The sequence below is a fragment of the Canis lupus genome, chromosome 34, assembly GCF_011100685.1.
Source record: "Canis lupus familiaris isolate Mischka breed German Shepherd chromosome 34, alternate assembly UU_Cfam_GSD_1.0, whole genome shotgun sequence".
NCBI lineage: Eukaryota > Metazoa > Chordata > Mammalia > Carnivora > Canidae > Canis > Canis lupus.
In genome coordinates, this window is record NC_049255.1 from 32,680,930 (window position 1) to 32,697,012 (window position 16,083).

Genomic DNA, 16,083 nt, shown 5'->3' on the forward strand with positions numbered 1-16,083 from the left:
AGAAAGAGGATATTCTAGGTAATAAGATGATCTCTAGGCCAGATTGTTAGATAAAAAAATCAATATACAGAACAGTGTTTCTGTGCATAATGTTCTATCATTGGTGTAAAAAGCATTTAAAATAATACCAATTCTTAAGTATCAAGAATTATACACACCCATAATTTAAAAGTGAATATGCATATGTACCTCTGTATGAATAGAATAGCCCTGAAATTTAAAAAAAAAAAATCTGCTCTGCAAAAGACATTGTCTGCATTGCAGAAAGGGTGATCCTGAAAGTCATAAAACTGGTTGCCTCCAGTGATGAAAGCTGAGTAAATAGAAGCAATAAGAGGAAGTTTTCACTGTATGCCCTTTTGTCCTTTTGAGTTTTTTTTTTTTTAAGATTTTTATTTACTTATTCAAAAGGGACAGTAAGAGAGAATATAAGCCCAAGAAGAGGCAGAGGGAGAAGGAGAAACAGACTCTCTGCTGAGCAGATAGCCCGACACGGGCTCCATCCCAGGACCCTGGCATCATGACCAGAAAGTAAACCCTTAACCACCTGAGCCACCCAGGTGCCCCTCTTTTATCTTTTGTAACATTGAAATGCCTTATTCCTTCCAAGTTAATCACATTTAAATAAGTGTGTGCATACATGTGTGCATTGTATATGCTTTGGAGAAGCCTTAAGACCAGGGCACCTCCCACATCTCCAACAAGTGACCAGAGCTCACGGCCTCAGGACTGACATGTAACCAAGTACAGCCTCAAGCTGACCACTGAAGAAAAGGCGTGTTAATAAAAGGAAAGCCACTTGGAGCCCAGCAAATAGGGCAGCAAGGAGAAAGTTTTCATTAGTGCTCATCCAGTTCTGTTCAAAAGAGAAACTCATTGATTTTGCCCTAAATACAAGCAGTAAAGAGGTATAATGTCTTGAAAGGTGGACACAGATTTCCCTCAAGCTTGTCCACTTCCCTTTGCCCAGATTTACAATTACCCAGGGAACTACCAACTGAATTGGTTAGATAGCTCAATTTCCCCAAAAATGGATATAGAAGAGAGGACAAGAGATGCAGCGTCACTGAAAGAATTCTAGGCCAGCCCCATTTTTAATGAGTGGTCTGGCTTTATGTTTGCTGTGATAGTGTGAGAGTTGGTCCTCAAGAAACAGCACCACCGTGGCTAACGTGGAGAAGGTCTAGTCTTCAAAATTCCAAAATCAACATCCCGTGCCGGATTATGGGAAGGAACCTCATCGATGGCCTCAGGCAGGGGTCCTGCTGGAGGCAGCCAGGCAGCCGCTGACGTGGCTCCTTATATACCATGCATATGATTAATATGTTTACTTCTAGAGATTGGGCAAAATAGTGAGGTTCTGGGAGGCAATTTGTGTATCGAATTATCTAATATGCATATATTTTAACCTAGAAATACATTCCTAAGATTTCACCCTAGAGAGATAAAGTCATGAGTCTGAATATATTTATGCACAAAAGAATTCATAATAGCAAAATTCTCATCAAGGCAAATGGATCGGTAAATTATGATACGCGTCTACAATGGGTTACTGTGCTGCTTTTTAAAAATGATGAAGTAGAGCTACATCTAAGGAAATATATTCCAATATATTATAAAATGAAAAATAAGTTTGCGGAACCATATTTATACAAAATTGTCTATGCACAGAGAGATATTTAGGAAATGCTGATGATATTTCCTCAATATTTAGTTCCTTATTTGAGCTTACTGCATTGTTTTCATGTCTTATAATAAGCACGTAGGTGTTTCACAAAGATAAGTTATTTAAATAATAAAAATGGTTAATATCATTATCTGCCCAAATGTGATGATGCCTGAATGTCTAGCTTGACTATAAGTATGTCTTAGATGCAAGGCAAACTGAAACATTACCTATTTTACAGAAACACCTAAACCCACATCATTAGGATGAGAGCCCCAGTGATGACTCAGAAATTTTATCTATTCCAGTTTATATGGTACCTACAAATATATTTTTTAAAAGTTTCTTAACCTTCATGGTTTTTAATAAAAGCTTCATTTAAGAACTCTGTGCAGACAGTTCATTAAAACTGCCTCCAGGATATTGAGTTACTTTGATTCTTTCAAAATTAGGCATTCCAGGGACTCCTTCATCCTGTCCCAACTTGTTCTCCTGCTAGCTGTGAGGGCACGCATTGCCGGGTGAAGGAAAGCATGTGGTTTCTTTTAAAAGATTTTGTGGGGCTTAACATCACTTTTTTTAGATTAGGGTGCGAGGATCCACCAAAAGGCAGGAAGATAAAGAAAAGTCACAGACTGCACCAAGTTGCTTTTATACAGGGATTATATTAGGTCTCCACTGAAGCCCAAACAGAATGAAATAATAACAAAGCGTCGGCAACACGTTAAAATGACAACAACAGAAAAGAGGTTTTCATTAAACTCAGACAAAGATAAATTCTACTCAAAAGACACCAAACCACATAACCACAGAGCAAGTGCCAGTGGACCAAAAAAGCACAGATTCCTTTTGAACATGGAATGGGAAGTGGTGATAAGTCACCAAACCTAGCAATCGAGCGTGCACTTGCTACTCAGCAGAGGCCAAAGGGTTGTAGGAAAATACAGAAGCAGAAAACAAGGATCTTGCCCTTACACCAAAAACATAGGAGGAGAGAAAAATGGGAGTTCTGTGTCTGCCTGGAAAACACCTAGAAATGTGAGCAATACTCTGAAAGGGTGGGGGGGTAAGTGTGGCTTGTCCTTGGAGACTTGGAGAGCTGAGAGGATGACAGATGAGCTCCAGGACTATTTATGAGCAGGAGCTGCAAGGGCTGAGGAGAGAAGGAGCAGGATAAACAACTACCTCATCTGAAGGGGGCATTCCTGGACAAAGCCCAATTCGGGGTCCCTGCCACCATCCTCACTCTTCCTAGTACATGCTTTCACATGATACAAGGTGCAAATGAAGGTTAAGAAGAGGGGGGGCTGGGGTGCTCAGTGGCTGAGGATCTGCCTTTGGCTCAGACTGTGATCCCAGTGTCTTGGGATCAAGTCCCACTTCAGGCTCCCCAGAGGGAGCCTGCTTCTCCCTCTGCCTGTGTCTCTGCCTCTCTCTGTGTGTCTCTCATGAATAAATAAAAAATTAAAATAAAATAAAAATTTTAAAAAGGAAGGAAGGAAGGAAGGAAGGAAGGAAGGAAGGAAGGAAGGAAGGAAGGAAGGAAGGAAGGAAGGAAATGAAGATTAAGGGATACCAAGAAGTTAATAAGAAAAAAGTGCCATAGAGCACCAACATGTAACCTGAGAGGTATGGTGGGAGGATACCCCTCCCCAGAGGGGGAGCCTGGCTGGGGCTGACTGTGGGGGAGGAAGGAGGGCTGCTTCCAAAGGCAGGCCACAGAAGGTCCATGCTGGGGAGATCCATGTTGTTACCCTTTACGTGTCTCTGCTCTCCACCTCCCACTACCACACACACACACACACACACACACACACACACGCATATTTAACAGTCAATACACTGAAGCTTAGACATGACAAGCTATCTGCCCAACATCTGAACTCTGATCTAACTAACTCAGCATTTCTCAAAACTTTTGACCTTGGGATTCCTTTATGCTCTTAAAAATTATTAAGGAATCCAAACAGCTTCCATTTATGTAGGGGAGATCAAGAGAGAAAGAGAGAGAGGCCAAGACAAAGATACTATGCATCTACCACACTGGAAATTTAAACCAAGCAACTGTTAAGACACAAGCATATAAAAGCAAACATTCCTCTAGCCATTAGAGCAATGAGGTCATCAGCAGTCATGTGGCCCCTAGAAAACTCCCTGTACACTCCTGAGACCGTAAGAGCGACAAAAGAAAGCAAAAAATTAATAATATGATGAAAACAGTTTTGATCTTATAGATTCTCTGAAAGAATCTGAGTCCCCCCAGGGGTCTGAGACAACAATGTGAAAACTGCTGTTTTGACCTCAAGTCCATGCTTTATTTTTCCAAGACCAGGCCATGGTATATTCAGCGAACGACATTCACAATCTGGTTCTCGGCTCCCTTTACTGCCTCAACAACTACATTTGCTGAGTACTTTGAAACACCGGAAGAGGGACCCCTGGGGGGCTCAGTGGTTGAGCAGCTGTCTTCGGCTCAGGTGTGATCCTGGGGTCTGGGATCGAGTCCTGCGTTGGGCTCCCTGCATGAGGCCTGCTTCTCCCTCTGCCTGTGTCTCTGCCTCTCTCTGTGTCTCTCATGAATAAATAAATAAAACCTTTAAAAAAAAAAAAAGTACTACTTTTTTTCGAGAGTGCTCAAACCTCTTTGAGGATGCTCATGGTCTATCCTTCAGTGTGGAACTGCTTCCTTCTCCCCTTAGAGGGTCCCATTCTGAGACTTCAGGGGCTCCAGTCTGTCCCCCACCCCAGCCGCAGGCAGAAGTGACCACCTACCATGGACAGCTCTCTGCCCTTCTCTCTACTTCATTTCACTGGATTGCAGTTTTCCTTTGTGAGTTAGGAAGGTGTCTGCCTTCCTCCCCTTCTTTCATCCCCAGGTGTAACGGGCACCTGCCGGCGACGATCACCAAGAAGACAGCCAGGCCCTGAGTCTCCTTGAGCTCCCGGGAGGAAGAAACTAAAGTGTATGAATCTGCTTCCTCATTCCTGGCACCTGCGACTTGTTCAAAACCATTTTACTTGCTTTGTCTAATTACTCTGAAATGATCAATTATCACTGGCGGATGGCACCGTGGGTGATTTGGTTTTCTTTGTCCTTAACTGCAATATGTTTTGATAGTTATAAACGTAATACATTGTTAAAGCTTTTCTCTATAGCTTAGCCACTGATAGTTGGGGACCACTTAGGTATGAAATGAACAGCACTGTGTACCTCATATATACATATTAATGCTTTTAATTATTTATACTCTTCACAACAAAAATAAGGAGAGGTGCAAATACCCAACTTGATTGCACAGGGACCCTTCCTACATCACATACCATATGTGCACATTCTACGGTTCCCTGTCACTTGCATATACTCGCGTTGTCTTAGCCTTATCTTTGTATCCCAAATGGAAGATTCCACATCTCTGCATCCCATTTCCTGAATTCCTCGTGGAATACCACTCATCTAATGGCCAGGCGACATAGGATCTTGTCCTCTACATACATGCTGGGCTCTTTAACTGCAGACCTCAATCTGCAAAAATGTTCTCCTGGAGGTCAATACATCTTCCGGAAGCCACCAGGGAGCTGAATTAACTGGTTGCCTTCATAAAGTTCAGTAAAACATTCACAGGGGGAGCGTTCCCCCCAAATGGAATTCAAAATGGATTGTTTCATCAAGGGTTTTTATCTCCTAGAAATAGCCAGAAAGCAGAATGTTTGGAGTAGTGACATGACACACTCACTACTCATTACTAACAAAGGACTTTCCACCCCTTGCACAAAAAAAAACCCGAACTACTCATTCCTGAGTGAACGCAGAAGCTTCTGCAGAAGGGAAGGGGAAAAAATGGGTTGGAGTTACTGTTTAATTGGCCACAAACTGGATACTGGCTCTCTGCTGGGCTCCCACTGTGTGGTTACAATCAGTCCTGAAGGGATCATTGCAGCAGACCAACCTCCACCAGCGCCTCTCCCTCTATTGATGCCACACGCAGGCCCTCCTTGTCCCCTACGAAGACCTGTGGTCCGGTAGGCATCTTTGCTCCAGAGGAGCCAGGCTTCTTCATTGACATTCAGGTAGCGCTCCCGTAAGCAAAGGCTGCAAAAGTGTCATTAAAGTGGTGGGGAGACAAACAACACTCGTGCTGCATACCAAGTGGCACCACATTTAACTGAATCATTTTATTATGAATACATTCCGGGCTGCCACTGCGAGCCACTGGTGTAAAATATGCTGGCAAAATGGATCTCTGCTAATTACATTTCATGCATATTTCAGAACTTTCCACAGGGATACAGGAGGATGGTGTTCATAAAATAGAATTTTACAACCAGGTTTGCTTGCATTTGGCATCACGACCCAAACCAGCGAGTAACAAACAGAAGTTCAATTGCATTACGTTTTGTTTGTTTTAGCTGGAAGATTGTAATTCCCTATAACTGTCTGTGCTGCTGTGGTCACTGGCTGAAAACGAAATCACGCTTCAAATCCACCTGAACACACATTATTGCAGAAAAGCACACAGCTCTTCAATCATTTCTTCCCCACAATTTTTTTTTCTACATTCTTCCTCAGTTGCCTTGGATCGAATTAAGGAAATGAGCCTCTAGACACGGGGAGTTGTCAGGAGAGGGACAGAAAAGCATCATTACCTGTTTCAAGACGGAATTGTAAAGAACGCAGGTGACTGCTTTCTTGTGGCTCTTCGCCCTTCTCCTGGCCTCGCTCTTCATTGCCAACAATGCGAGCTGGTTATTAAACGAGATGAAAAGCCGTCCATGGGCCTCATCAAAGTGGAAGACACATCTGAAGTCCTGGCTTTTGGGGAAAGGACAAGCTATCCTCTGGATGGACAGCTGGTGCTGAATATCCCAGAGTCTCAAAACCTGGATATAAAGTGATCAAGTCATATGAACATGTCAAGAATAATTGTAGATTTTTAGCCAAAATCGTTCTAGTTCGCTCTCAACCCCAGGCAGATAGTTGGGTCCTCCACGGTGCTATAATTGTTCATACTTTCGTCATGGCACATACTTTTTTTGTATTTCCCTTACCCATTTAAAAGTCTTCTCACTTGTAATCTTCCCCAGGGAAGGATTGTGTTTTGTCTCAGTCGCCTGAAGAGTGCTGTCTCTAGCCAGTGCTCATGGTAGATGAAATAATACTCCCCCCAAATGTCCACATCCTCATCCCTGGAGTGTGTGAATCGGTTACTTTGCAGGGCAAAAGGTTGTTCCAGATGTGATACATTAAGGACTCCGAGATGGAGAGATTACCCTGGATGATACGGGTGAGTCCAACGTAATCTGAAGGGAGATCAGACTGATGGGATGTGAGAAGGACCCTATCTAGTATTGCTGGCTTTGAAGTTGGAGGAAGGGGGCCATGAGCCAATGAAGGTGGAAAAGGCAAAGAAAGGGATTTTCCCCCAGAGCTTCCAGAAAGAAGGTGCTCTGCCAACACCTTGAGTTTAGCCCAGTGAGCCCCATACTGGAATTCTAGCCTACAGAACACAGATATATCTGTGTGGTTTTAAGCCACTGGGTTTGTAGTTATTGCCACATTAGCAATCGAAAAGTAATACAATCTCTCTAATATACGTAACATCATATATTATACTCTCTATATAGTTAATATATATTACATAAACACATTCCTATATAACTACATCATATAAAAATATATTATATACATATTACATGTATACATATATATTTATGTCTGTGTGAAATAAAAAGACTTGGTATTAAGTGAAACCAAGCTCAAATAAAGTTTAGACATTAGATTCTTATTCAAACGCAGGCAACCAAGACACAAAAATGACATGCGGATGGAATGAGACAAGCACTGAAGAAAATAGGAAGAACTGCTCTGCAGGTGCACGTGTTGCCACTATCAGTCATGGTACAAAATTAACATGGGCCCGCGAGGGAGAGCCAAATCCAGACAGTGCGAAATCCCTCCAAAGATGCTAGGGGCAAGCTCTAGGCTAGATGTTTTGAGTTCTAATCTTGGTTCTGTCCCTTACCATAGGGCAATCTCTAGCGAGTTTGTCTCTCTGAGGTTTTGATGTAGTATCTATTCCATCCAGCACTATGAAGACTGAACCAGACCCCATGTCAAGCATGTAGCATGATGACCAGCATGTAATAACTGTTCAATAAATATTTTTATTATTAAATGCATTCTATTATTTTTTCATTGCCCAAATATTAAGACCTAAGAGCAGAAGAGGTTCTTTCAAATAAACTAGTCTATCTTATCCAATGTAAGAATTATTTCTCAATTATCTATAAAAAGTAGTCCCTGATTAAATGAGCATTTATTAGTCTAGAAGGCAGACTGCCCTGTAGTTCTTACTGTATTTTAAATCATACACTCTTTTGGGAAAATAAAATATTCCAAAATGATGGTCTACCCCCTCTTCCTAAATGTGTACACACACACACACACACACACACACACACACACACACATGATTTTCTATGTAATTTCTTTGGGTACATAGACACAGCTCTCATACATATGTGCAGATCTTGGGAATGCACAAGATAGAAATCCCTATGGTAATTAAGTATGGCTAGCCAAAGACATATTCTTCTGCCTTTTGGTTCTACTCTCTTTTCCTCTTCTTCTACCTCTGGTCCAGGGTAAATGATCCCAGTTCCTTCATCTCACCATCAGAACTCACTCCACCATGGCAAGCTCTCAATTCTCTCACTCTGTTTGCATGTTCTCTCCAGGGGAGGATCATCTTTCAAGTGTTTCTTACTTTTAAAACCATAGTTGGATATGTCCATGGTCTAAAATCCAATAGTCAAAAAAATAAAAAATAAAAAAATAAAAAGTAAATAAAATAAAATCCAATAGTCCTGGAGGGCTCCATTCTCAACCCACCCCTCTCAATCCCAAGTCCTACTCCTCAGAGACAGCCTTTTTTTAATTATTTTTATTTATTTGGAGACAGCCTTCTTTAACCTTCCTGAGTTATAGGTTTCTCCATAACATCAAATAATAGCAGTGTGTGTACGTGTGTATGTGTGTATGTACATGTGTACATATTGCCACATTAGCAATTGAAAAGTAATACAATCTCTCTAATATACATAACATATACATTGATCAAATGATTCTCTTCTTTGAAAGAAAAGAGGTTACTCACATTTTTTTCTCCCTTTTTATTCCTCTCAATCTAAACTTTTTTTTATAGGCCTATTAGTTGTGATACGTTACAATAAAATACTTATACACTAATTACTGCATTATCAATTTAAAACAATATCTTCCTACTCATCAAAATGTAAGATGAACACTTGAAGGTCCTCAAGGACCCATGTTAAGCATGGTGCTCAGAATGGGTCAATATTTCGGGTGTATTCTAACCATTGTTAGGGGTTCTATGACTTCTTCAAACCACTTATTTTTTGCATTATGATTAAGTCACTCCATCATGAATTTTGCTTACCTTGAGGTTCCAACTGTGCAAAACTCTAAATCTTAATCCTGTGAACAAATAATCAAGCCAGATGTCTACCATCCTACCTTCAAAAATGCCATAATTAAACCAAGACTAGGATTTTTTTCTACTTTTGATTCAAAAGTAGACAAAGTATGACAATATAATTTTGAATCCTAATTCAATGATATTGACGGTTCCTTCCTGATTTGTCCACATATCTCATGAGACATAGTAGAGTTTCAATAACTATTTTGGGAATTTGTTGAAGACTGTGGCTCACATAATGACTATGTCTTTATCTAGCTCATTGATAGAGCTCAATAGCTATGATAAAGTCCAAGTAATACAGAACTCCAGAAAAATGTGCCTCACTTCTACATGGTTAATCACCCAATTGCAGATATCAAACAATCCACAATGACACTTAATGAAACTTTTTCAAACATCTTGTAGAAATAATTATGTTTGATGTTTAGGATAACCTCTCCATCTACAACAATTATAACAAACTTAAAATGACCTAGTCGACCCCTGCCAGTAAACAGCATTACCAATCCTTCTAACCCCAAGAATATATACCCATGAAGTAAACTGGGGTGTTTTTGGCAAGAATTTTTTATGGAAGAACTTATTCTGGTTCTTAAACATTACTAAATTGTTTTTACTTAAAACATTTTAGAAAGTCTCCAGAATATGTTATCCTCAAAAATATAAATTCTGTAAGAGCCAAGTCTTGCAAATATTTTTCAATTGTCCCAAATAAAAATAGAATTAATAAACTTTTTTGGAATGTTAAAGCCACAGGATTAGATACATCTAAATCATTTTCAAACACTCATATTGCTTATAATAGCCATACTCGCATTGTTCAGAATCCTGTCTTGTTTAGTATGCACTCCCTTCTAAAAGGTAGAAACTAACTTCATGTCAGAATAATAATCTGAGACATATTGAATATAGATTAATAATAACTTAATAGTATTAGTGGACCATAATTTCCACAGAATCATTTTCTACTGTATAGTTCAAATAATTTATGTTGCCTTTAATATTTCATTGACATATAGCCACATAAATTAAACGAAAAATTAAAAATAGATGAGCAATAACCACTAGTCTATGATAGGTTAGTTCTTGCTATTAGCAATTAAAACTAGAAATAGGTTTTTATCAAAATGTGCATAATCATTACTTTTTCTTAAAAGTATGTTCTATTGTTCTGCTTTCCCTTATTCCTTCGAAGAACCCTTAACCTTCTCTTAATTAACAATCCCTCATCCCAGTAAGTCCCCTTCTGTCTTTAATTCTCTAATTTTCCTCTCTGATGAGAATCAAAGCAACATGGAGAAATTAACATCAATGCACAGAACGGTGTTCCGGCATTTGCCTAGAAATCATATCACGGTATGTGACCTCCCATATGTTTTTCAATTTTTTCAATACTACCACATTCTATATGAGTGGTTCTTAACCCTGACATTAGAAACACCTCTGGTGCCTTAGAAATCACCTGTTTGGGCCTTTTTGCCAGGCCTATTAAATCAGAATCTTTAATGGGGCTCAGGCATTAGTATTTTTTTTTTTATTTCCCAAGCATTTCCTTTGCGTTGTACCTTGACTTCTCTACATGGTTTTAAGGTCAATGCTAATATCCTTGAACAAGAATTCTCTCTCAGCTTAATCAGTAATATCGTGTGGCTTAGCTGTAAACCGGGTAACTGTATTCCCCTTCTTTCTTAATCAGTCTTTATCCTTTTAATCGTGGAAAATATCTCACATTAATTCAGTTTTATTAATCAAGTCCTTTGAGAAAATGTAACTTAAATATCTAGTTAGTATTTGAGAAGCATGAGTTCTTCTCTTTTATGTTTAAGTTGACTTCTGGGATAGAATTAGGCCACAGTTCAGAGAGAAGTATATATTTAATAACAATTTTCATCTAGATTTCCTAGAGAAGTTTTCTTTCTTCTTAATAGAAAAAATAAATTGACGAACATCTAAGCTTAAAAATCACAACTGAACAATTGATACTTTTTAATTTATTATCTTCCACAAATTTTGATCTAAACTGTATGCTCTGTTTTCATCATGATACCTGAGAATTTGTGATGTCTATCCACGCTCAGCCTTCCTAAGTCTAGTTCTTGAAATGGCATGTTTGGGGGCGTTCTTTTTTCTTTTGTTTTAAGATTTTATTTATTCATGAGAGACACACAGAGAGAAGCAGAGACACAGGCAGAGGGAGAACCAAACTCCTTGCAGAGAGCCCCATATGGGACTCGATCCCAGGACCCCAGGACACGACTTGAGCCGAAGGCAGACGCTCAACCACTGAACCACCCAGGTGCCCCTGTTTAGGGTTTTCTATTTCATCAGCATTTTTATATTAGAGGAATAAGTACCTAAGCGTATGATTTAATATCAAGACAAGATTTAGCTATTCACATGATGATGAGGACAGATATTTTTGTTTAATCTTTACCTTGTTCTATCTGCTAGCTATTTAATAATGCAGGATTATTCATATACATAAGAACTAAAAATCAATGGCCTGAGACCAGACACCTGGATCCTCATTTCAATATTACTCAGATCTGTCAGCCTAGGTATGTGATTTTACCTGCCCACTTCCTCACCTTTCTCCGAAAGGGACGCCTGCCAGTTCTGCAATTCGGTCAATCCTGTCTCGAATGTACAGAAGTTACTCAACCCATCATCTATAGATTCTAAAACAACAGACAAACTTAATAAGGTGCACTGTGAAGCCTGGACTAAAGAAATTTAGGACACCACTGTGTTTGCAGTCGAATTTTGCTGAAGAATTTTTTCCTGCTCCTTCAAGAGATAGAATCATTTCACATAGAAATAGAAAAATGTACTGAACAATAAGAAAATAAATACATAAAACTGGCTTTTGTCCTATAAGTATATTTGTAAACAAGTAACTTCATGGATGGGTGGGTACATGGATAGATATGTGGATAAAGAAACTGCTTTCAGTGCACTTTTTAAAACCAACTCATCATTATTTACATATTGGCAACATGTCCAAGTTTCATTCAAAGTAGGAGGGAAAAAAAGATTCATGATGTCCTAATAATGATATAAAAGTAAGGGAAAAGTAGAAAATAGACTCAGATGACTATCAAAGTGAGACCTGTTTGGTTCCATCAAACATTTACTACTAACTCCTACCATCCTGTAACAGCCAGATATAAAATGAAATAAAAGAGAGAGGAAGTATATATCACTGGGGGATTTTGAGGACAGCAGTGAAGCAGCTTCAGCTCGCTGGGGTAATCCACAAAAATGGATAGCCTACTTGCAGATGATAGGATAACGGGAACTGATGGAACTGGGTCTCCTGAATACTCCTTTATGTATTAACAAGTCTATTTATTTAGAATTTAAGCCCTTGGATAATCCACAACAGCATCATCAGTGAATGCTTAAAGGCGATTTTGTTTGATACGATATATGCAAGCAAAAGTATTCTGCTATATAGCTCAGATAATGTTTTTATCATAAAGTCATAGAACAAAGCTTCCTTTTAAAAAGTATTTTTACCAATTCTTTTTTCTAGAACTGTAGTCAAACCTAAAATGTTGGCTGGAAATTAAAATCTTCTCTTGTGCTAAACGTCTTTAAATTGTTACCATAACCATATTCTTCTCTCCCTGTTTGCTTTTTATATTCTTTTCAACAAGAATTAGAGAAGCTAAATGGCTCTAAGACTCAGATTTCTATTGTCTGTATATCACTGACCTTGAAAAATTCAAAACATTTTCTAACACTATGAATCGTTCTGCAAAAATCTCATTGATGCCCTCATTCAAGTATAACAAATTTCAGTATAATAAACTCAAGTTTAATAGACTTAATTAATACCAACATTTTACTTTAGGTGCTTTCGTTTTTCAGAACAAAAGTTTACTTGGGAAATCAAAAACATTTCTATTAAACCGATTTTTTTGCCATTATCATTACTCACCAAATACTGAAAAACTTAACAGAATTTGTCTTAGTCTTCATAAAACTTTTTCTAATTTTGCTTTTCAAAGATCACCATTCCTATTTTATTTTACAAAGTAAATGGAAAAACTTTGTTTCTTTCTTTCTTTCTTTCTTTCTTTCTTTCTTTCTTTCTTTCTTTCTTTCTTTCTCTTTCTTTCCACTTGAGATTTATACTAATCACAGCTTTGAAGGAAATAAGTGGAAACCAGCTAGAACAAGGGAATTCTGGTTCAAGTACCATTGCAGACTAGGTTTTCATAGGGAGCCTTTCTGCTTTAAAGAAACACAACTTTGGGGATGCCTGGGTGGCTCAGCGGTTTGGTGCTGCCTTCAGCCCAGGGTGTGATCCTGGAGACCCGGAATCGAGTCCCACATCGGGCTTCCTGCACGGAGCCTGCTTCTCCCTCTGCCTGTGTCTCTGCCACTCTCTCTCTCTCTCTCTCTCTCTCTCTCTCTCTGTGTGTGACTATATCATAAATAAATAAAAAAATTAAAAAAAAATAAAGAAACACAACTTTGAATAAAACATAATTTCTGCTGCCTTGCTGGGTCTTCAGAGAGTGGGGACAATCTCCACAGGTTAAAAAAAAAAAAAAAAGCAGGAAGAAGAAAAAACTTAAAATGGAAACAGTGAACAGTAGGCATAAATGAAGAGACTACAACCAGGAGCCTAAGCCTTGGACCATCAGCAAGGTGCAGTTACTGGGCAAGAGAAAAGAATAGTCGCCTCAGGACAGCAGTTTCCCTCACGTTTACTTTCAGAAACAGACAAAAATCTCTGAAGGAAAGCATCTTCGGTTTAGTTCCTCAGAATATCTATGGTTTAGCAACAGCGAAAAATGAGGTAACAATAAAAGATAAACAACATAAAAAGGAAACAAGTCACCATGAAAGAGAGCCCCCAGAGGAGCAAATATTTGAGTTAGTTACCTAAGGACTCCAAATATTGCAATTATTAGATAAGGAACAGATAATAATGAAATTGAAACTAAAGAGCCCAAAGTCAAAATCTCTAAAATGAGCAAGCATTAAAAGACTATCCCAAATTACCAGGCAGTTAAAAAAATGTTTTAGAAAAAAACTGTATTAAAAATAAAAACTCTTGAATGGGTTATATAGAAAGTAAGGCCTCCCATTAGAAACACTCACATTAAAGTCAAGAATATGATAAGGTATCTTCTAAAATAAAAAGTAGGGAAAACCTAAACATAGGATGGGAAAGAAATTTGTGCATGAAATTTTTCTAAAAGACAGCTAAAAGAATGAATAAATGAAGAAACACAGGGTGTGGTTCCTCAGTATTTTAAAGATGTCAAATATCATCATAGTCAATGAAATTTCAACCTAAATACTAATATGTTCTTTTTATGAAACATGAATATTGATCCTAAAATTTACTCGGAAGGATAAAATGCAGAAGATAGTTAAAATTGAAAAAAGGAAAACAAAAATTAGAAAATGCCCTACCATGTATCAAAATATACAATAAAGTTATGCAAGTTAAATGGTGTATTATGTAGGAAAAGACAAGTAGACTGATGGAAAGAAAGCACCCAGAAACAAATTCATACACACACACACACACACACACACGTGTGTGTGTATATATATGGTAATTCAAATGGTGATAACAATGGCATTTCAAAACAGTGAGAGACAAATCATCCAAAAAATAATCTTGGATATCCATTTGTAGAAAAAACACAAAATACACTGCAATGGTAGATGCAAACTATCTTCAACAACAGAAAAACTATTAGAAATAAAGGAGAATAATTTTATAAATATGAAGTATGGAAGACATTCCTAAGCTAGACACAAAATCTATAGCCATAAAGAAAACCATTTCTTAGACTCAAATGCATAAAAATTTAAAACTTTTGAATGAGAAAAAGAATATAAACAAAGTTAAAAGCTATATACTTTAAACAAGTAAAATATTTGCATCTATAATAAAAGATAATCAAAATATATTCAAACTACTACGAATCAATAAGAAAAAGACAGAGTTAATAAGATAAAGGGCATGGGATGCCTGGGTGGCTCAGCGGTTAAACGTCTGCCTTAGGATCAGGAAGAGATCCTAGAGTCCAGGGATGGAGTTCCGCATTGGGCTCCCTGCTTGAACCTGCTTCTCCTCCCTCTGCCTGTGTCTCTGTCTCTCTCTGTGTCTCTCATGAATAAATAAATAAGTCTTTTAAAAAATAAAAGATAAAGGACATGATTCAATAATGCACAAAGAATAAGTGAATATAAATAAATCTGAGAAAAAAACTCATCCTAATTTTTTGTCCATAAGATTAACAAAAATAATGAGCACATTAAAGTATCCATTATTGACAAGACTGTGGAGAAACAGGCACCTTTACACACCTCTAATGAGTATACCAACGTGTATAGTGTTTCTAGATCTAAATCAGCAATGACTAAAAAGGTCCTTTAAGAAGTAAATCCCTGTTGACCTAATAGCATCACTTCTAGGAACTTATCTCTAAGAATTTATGACAAAGAAATTAACACATGAGATCTTAAAGATGGGTGTGTGTGTGTGTGAGAGAGAGAGAGAGAGAAAGATGATTTATAAAGAAAAAAATAGATATATCTTTTATAATCAACAGGTGATTAATCATTAAGTTATACCTATCCATACTATGAATTACTGTGCAGCAGGTAAAAACTCAGGTCTATGTGACATCACAAAGAAACATCTCCAGGAGCTATTATTTAGGTAAAACCAAGTTGCAGAAAAGTATGTCTTGTGTGTTACCACTTACATAAAAACTAAACTAATAATAAATACTACCTTGTATTGGGATACATACATAGGATGGTCCATATAATGTATTGTAATATAATATGTTATTATATACATATATTATATAATCAGTTGACCCTTGAACAACATGGCCTTGAACTGTGCTGGGCCACTTATATGTGAATATTTTTATAAAT

General features: G+C 38.0%; 1 protein-coding gene across 1 annotated transcript in view; it reads right to left on the minus strand.

Annotated features, from left to right (window-relative positions):
* The window catches only part of WDR49 (WD repeat domain 49), a 133,611-nt gene that overhangs the window by 67,903 nt on the left and 49,625 nt on the right, over positions 1–16,083 (minus strand). Inside the window, exon 7 of the mRNA XM_038583280.1 lies at positions 6,311–6,544. Within this exon, the coding sequence (XP_038439208.1) occupies positions 6,311–6,544 (234 nt within the window). The remainder of the gene's footprint in view (positions 1–6,310; positions 6,545–16,083) is intronic.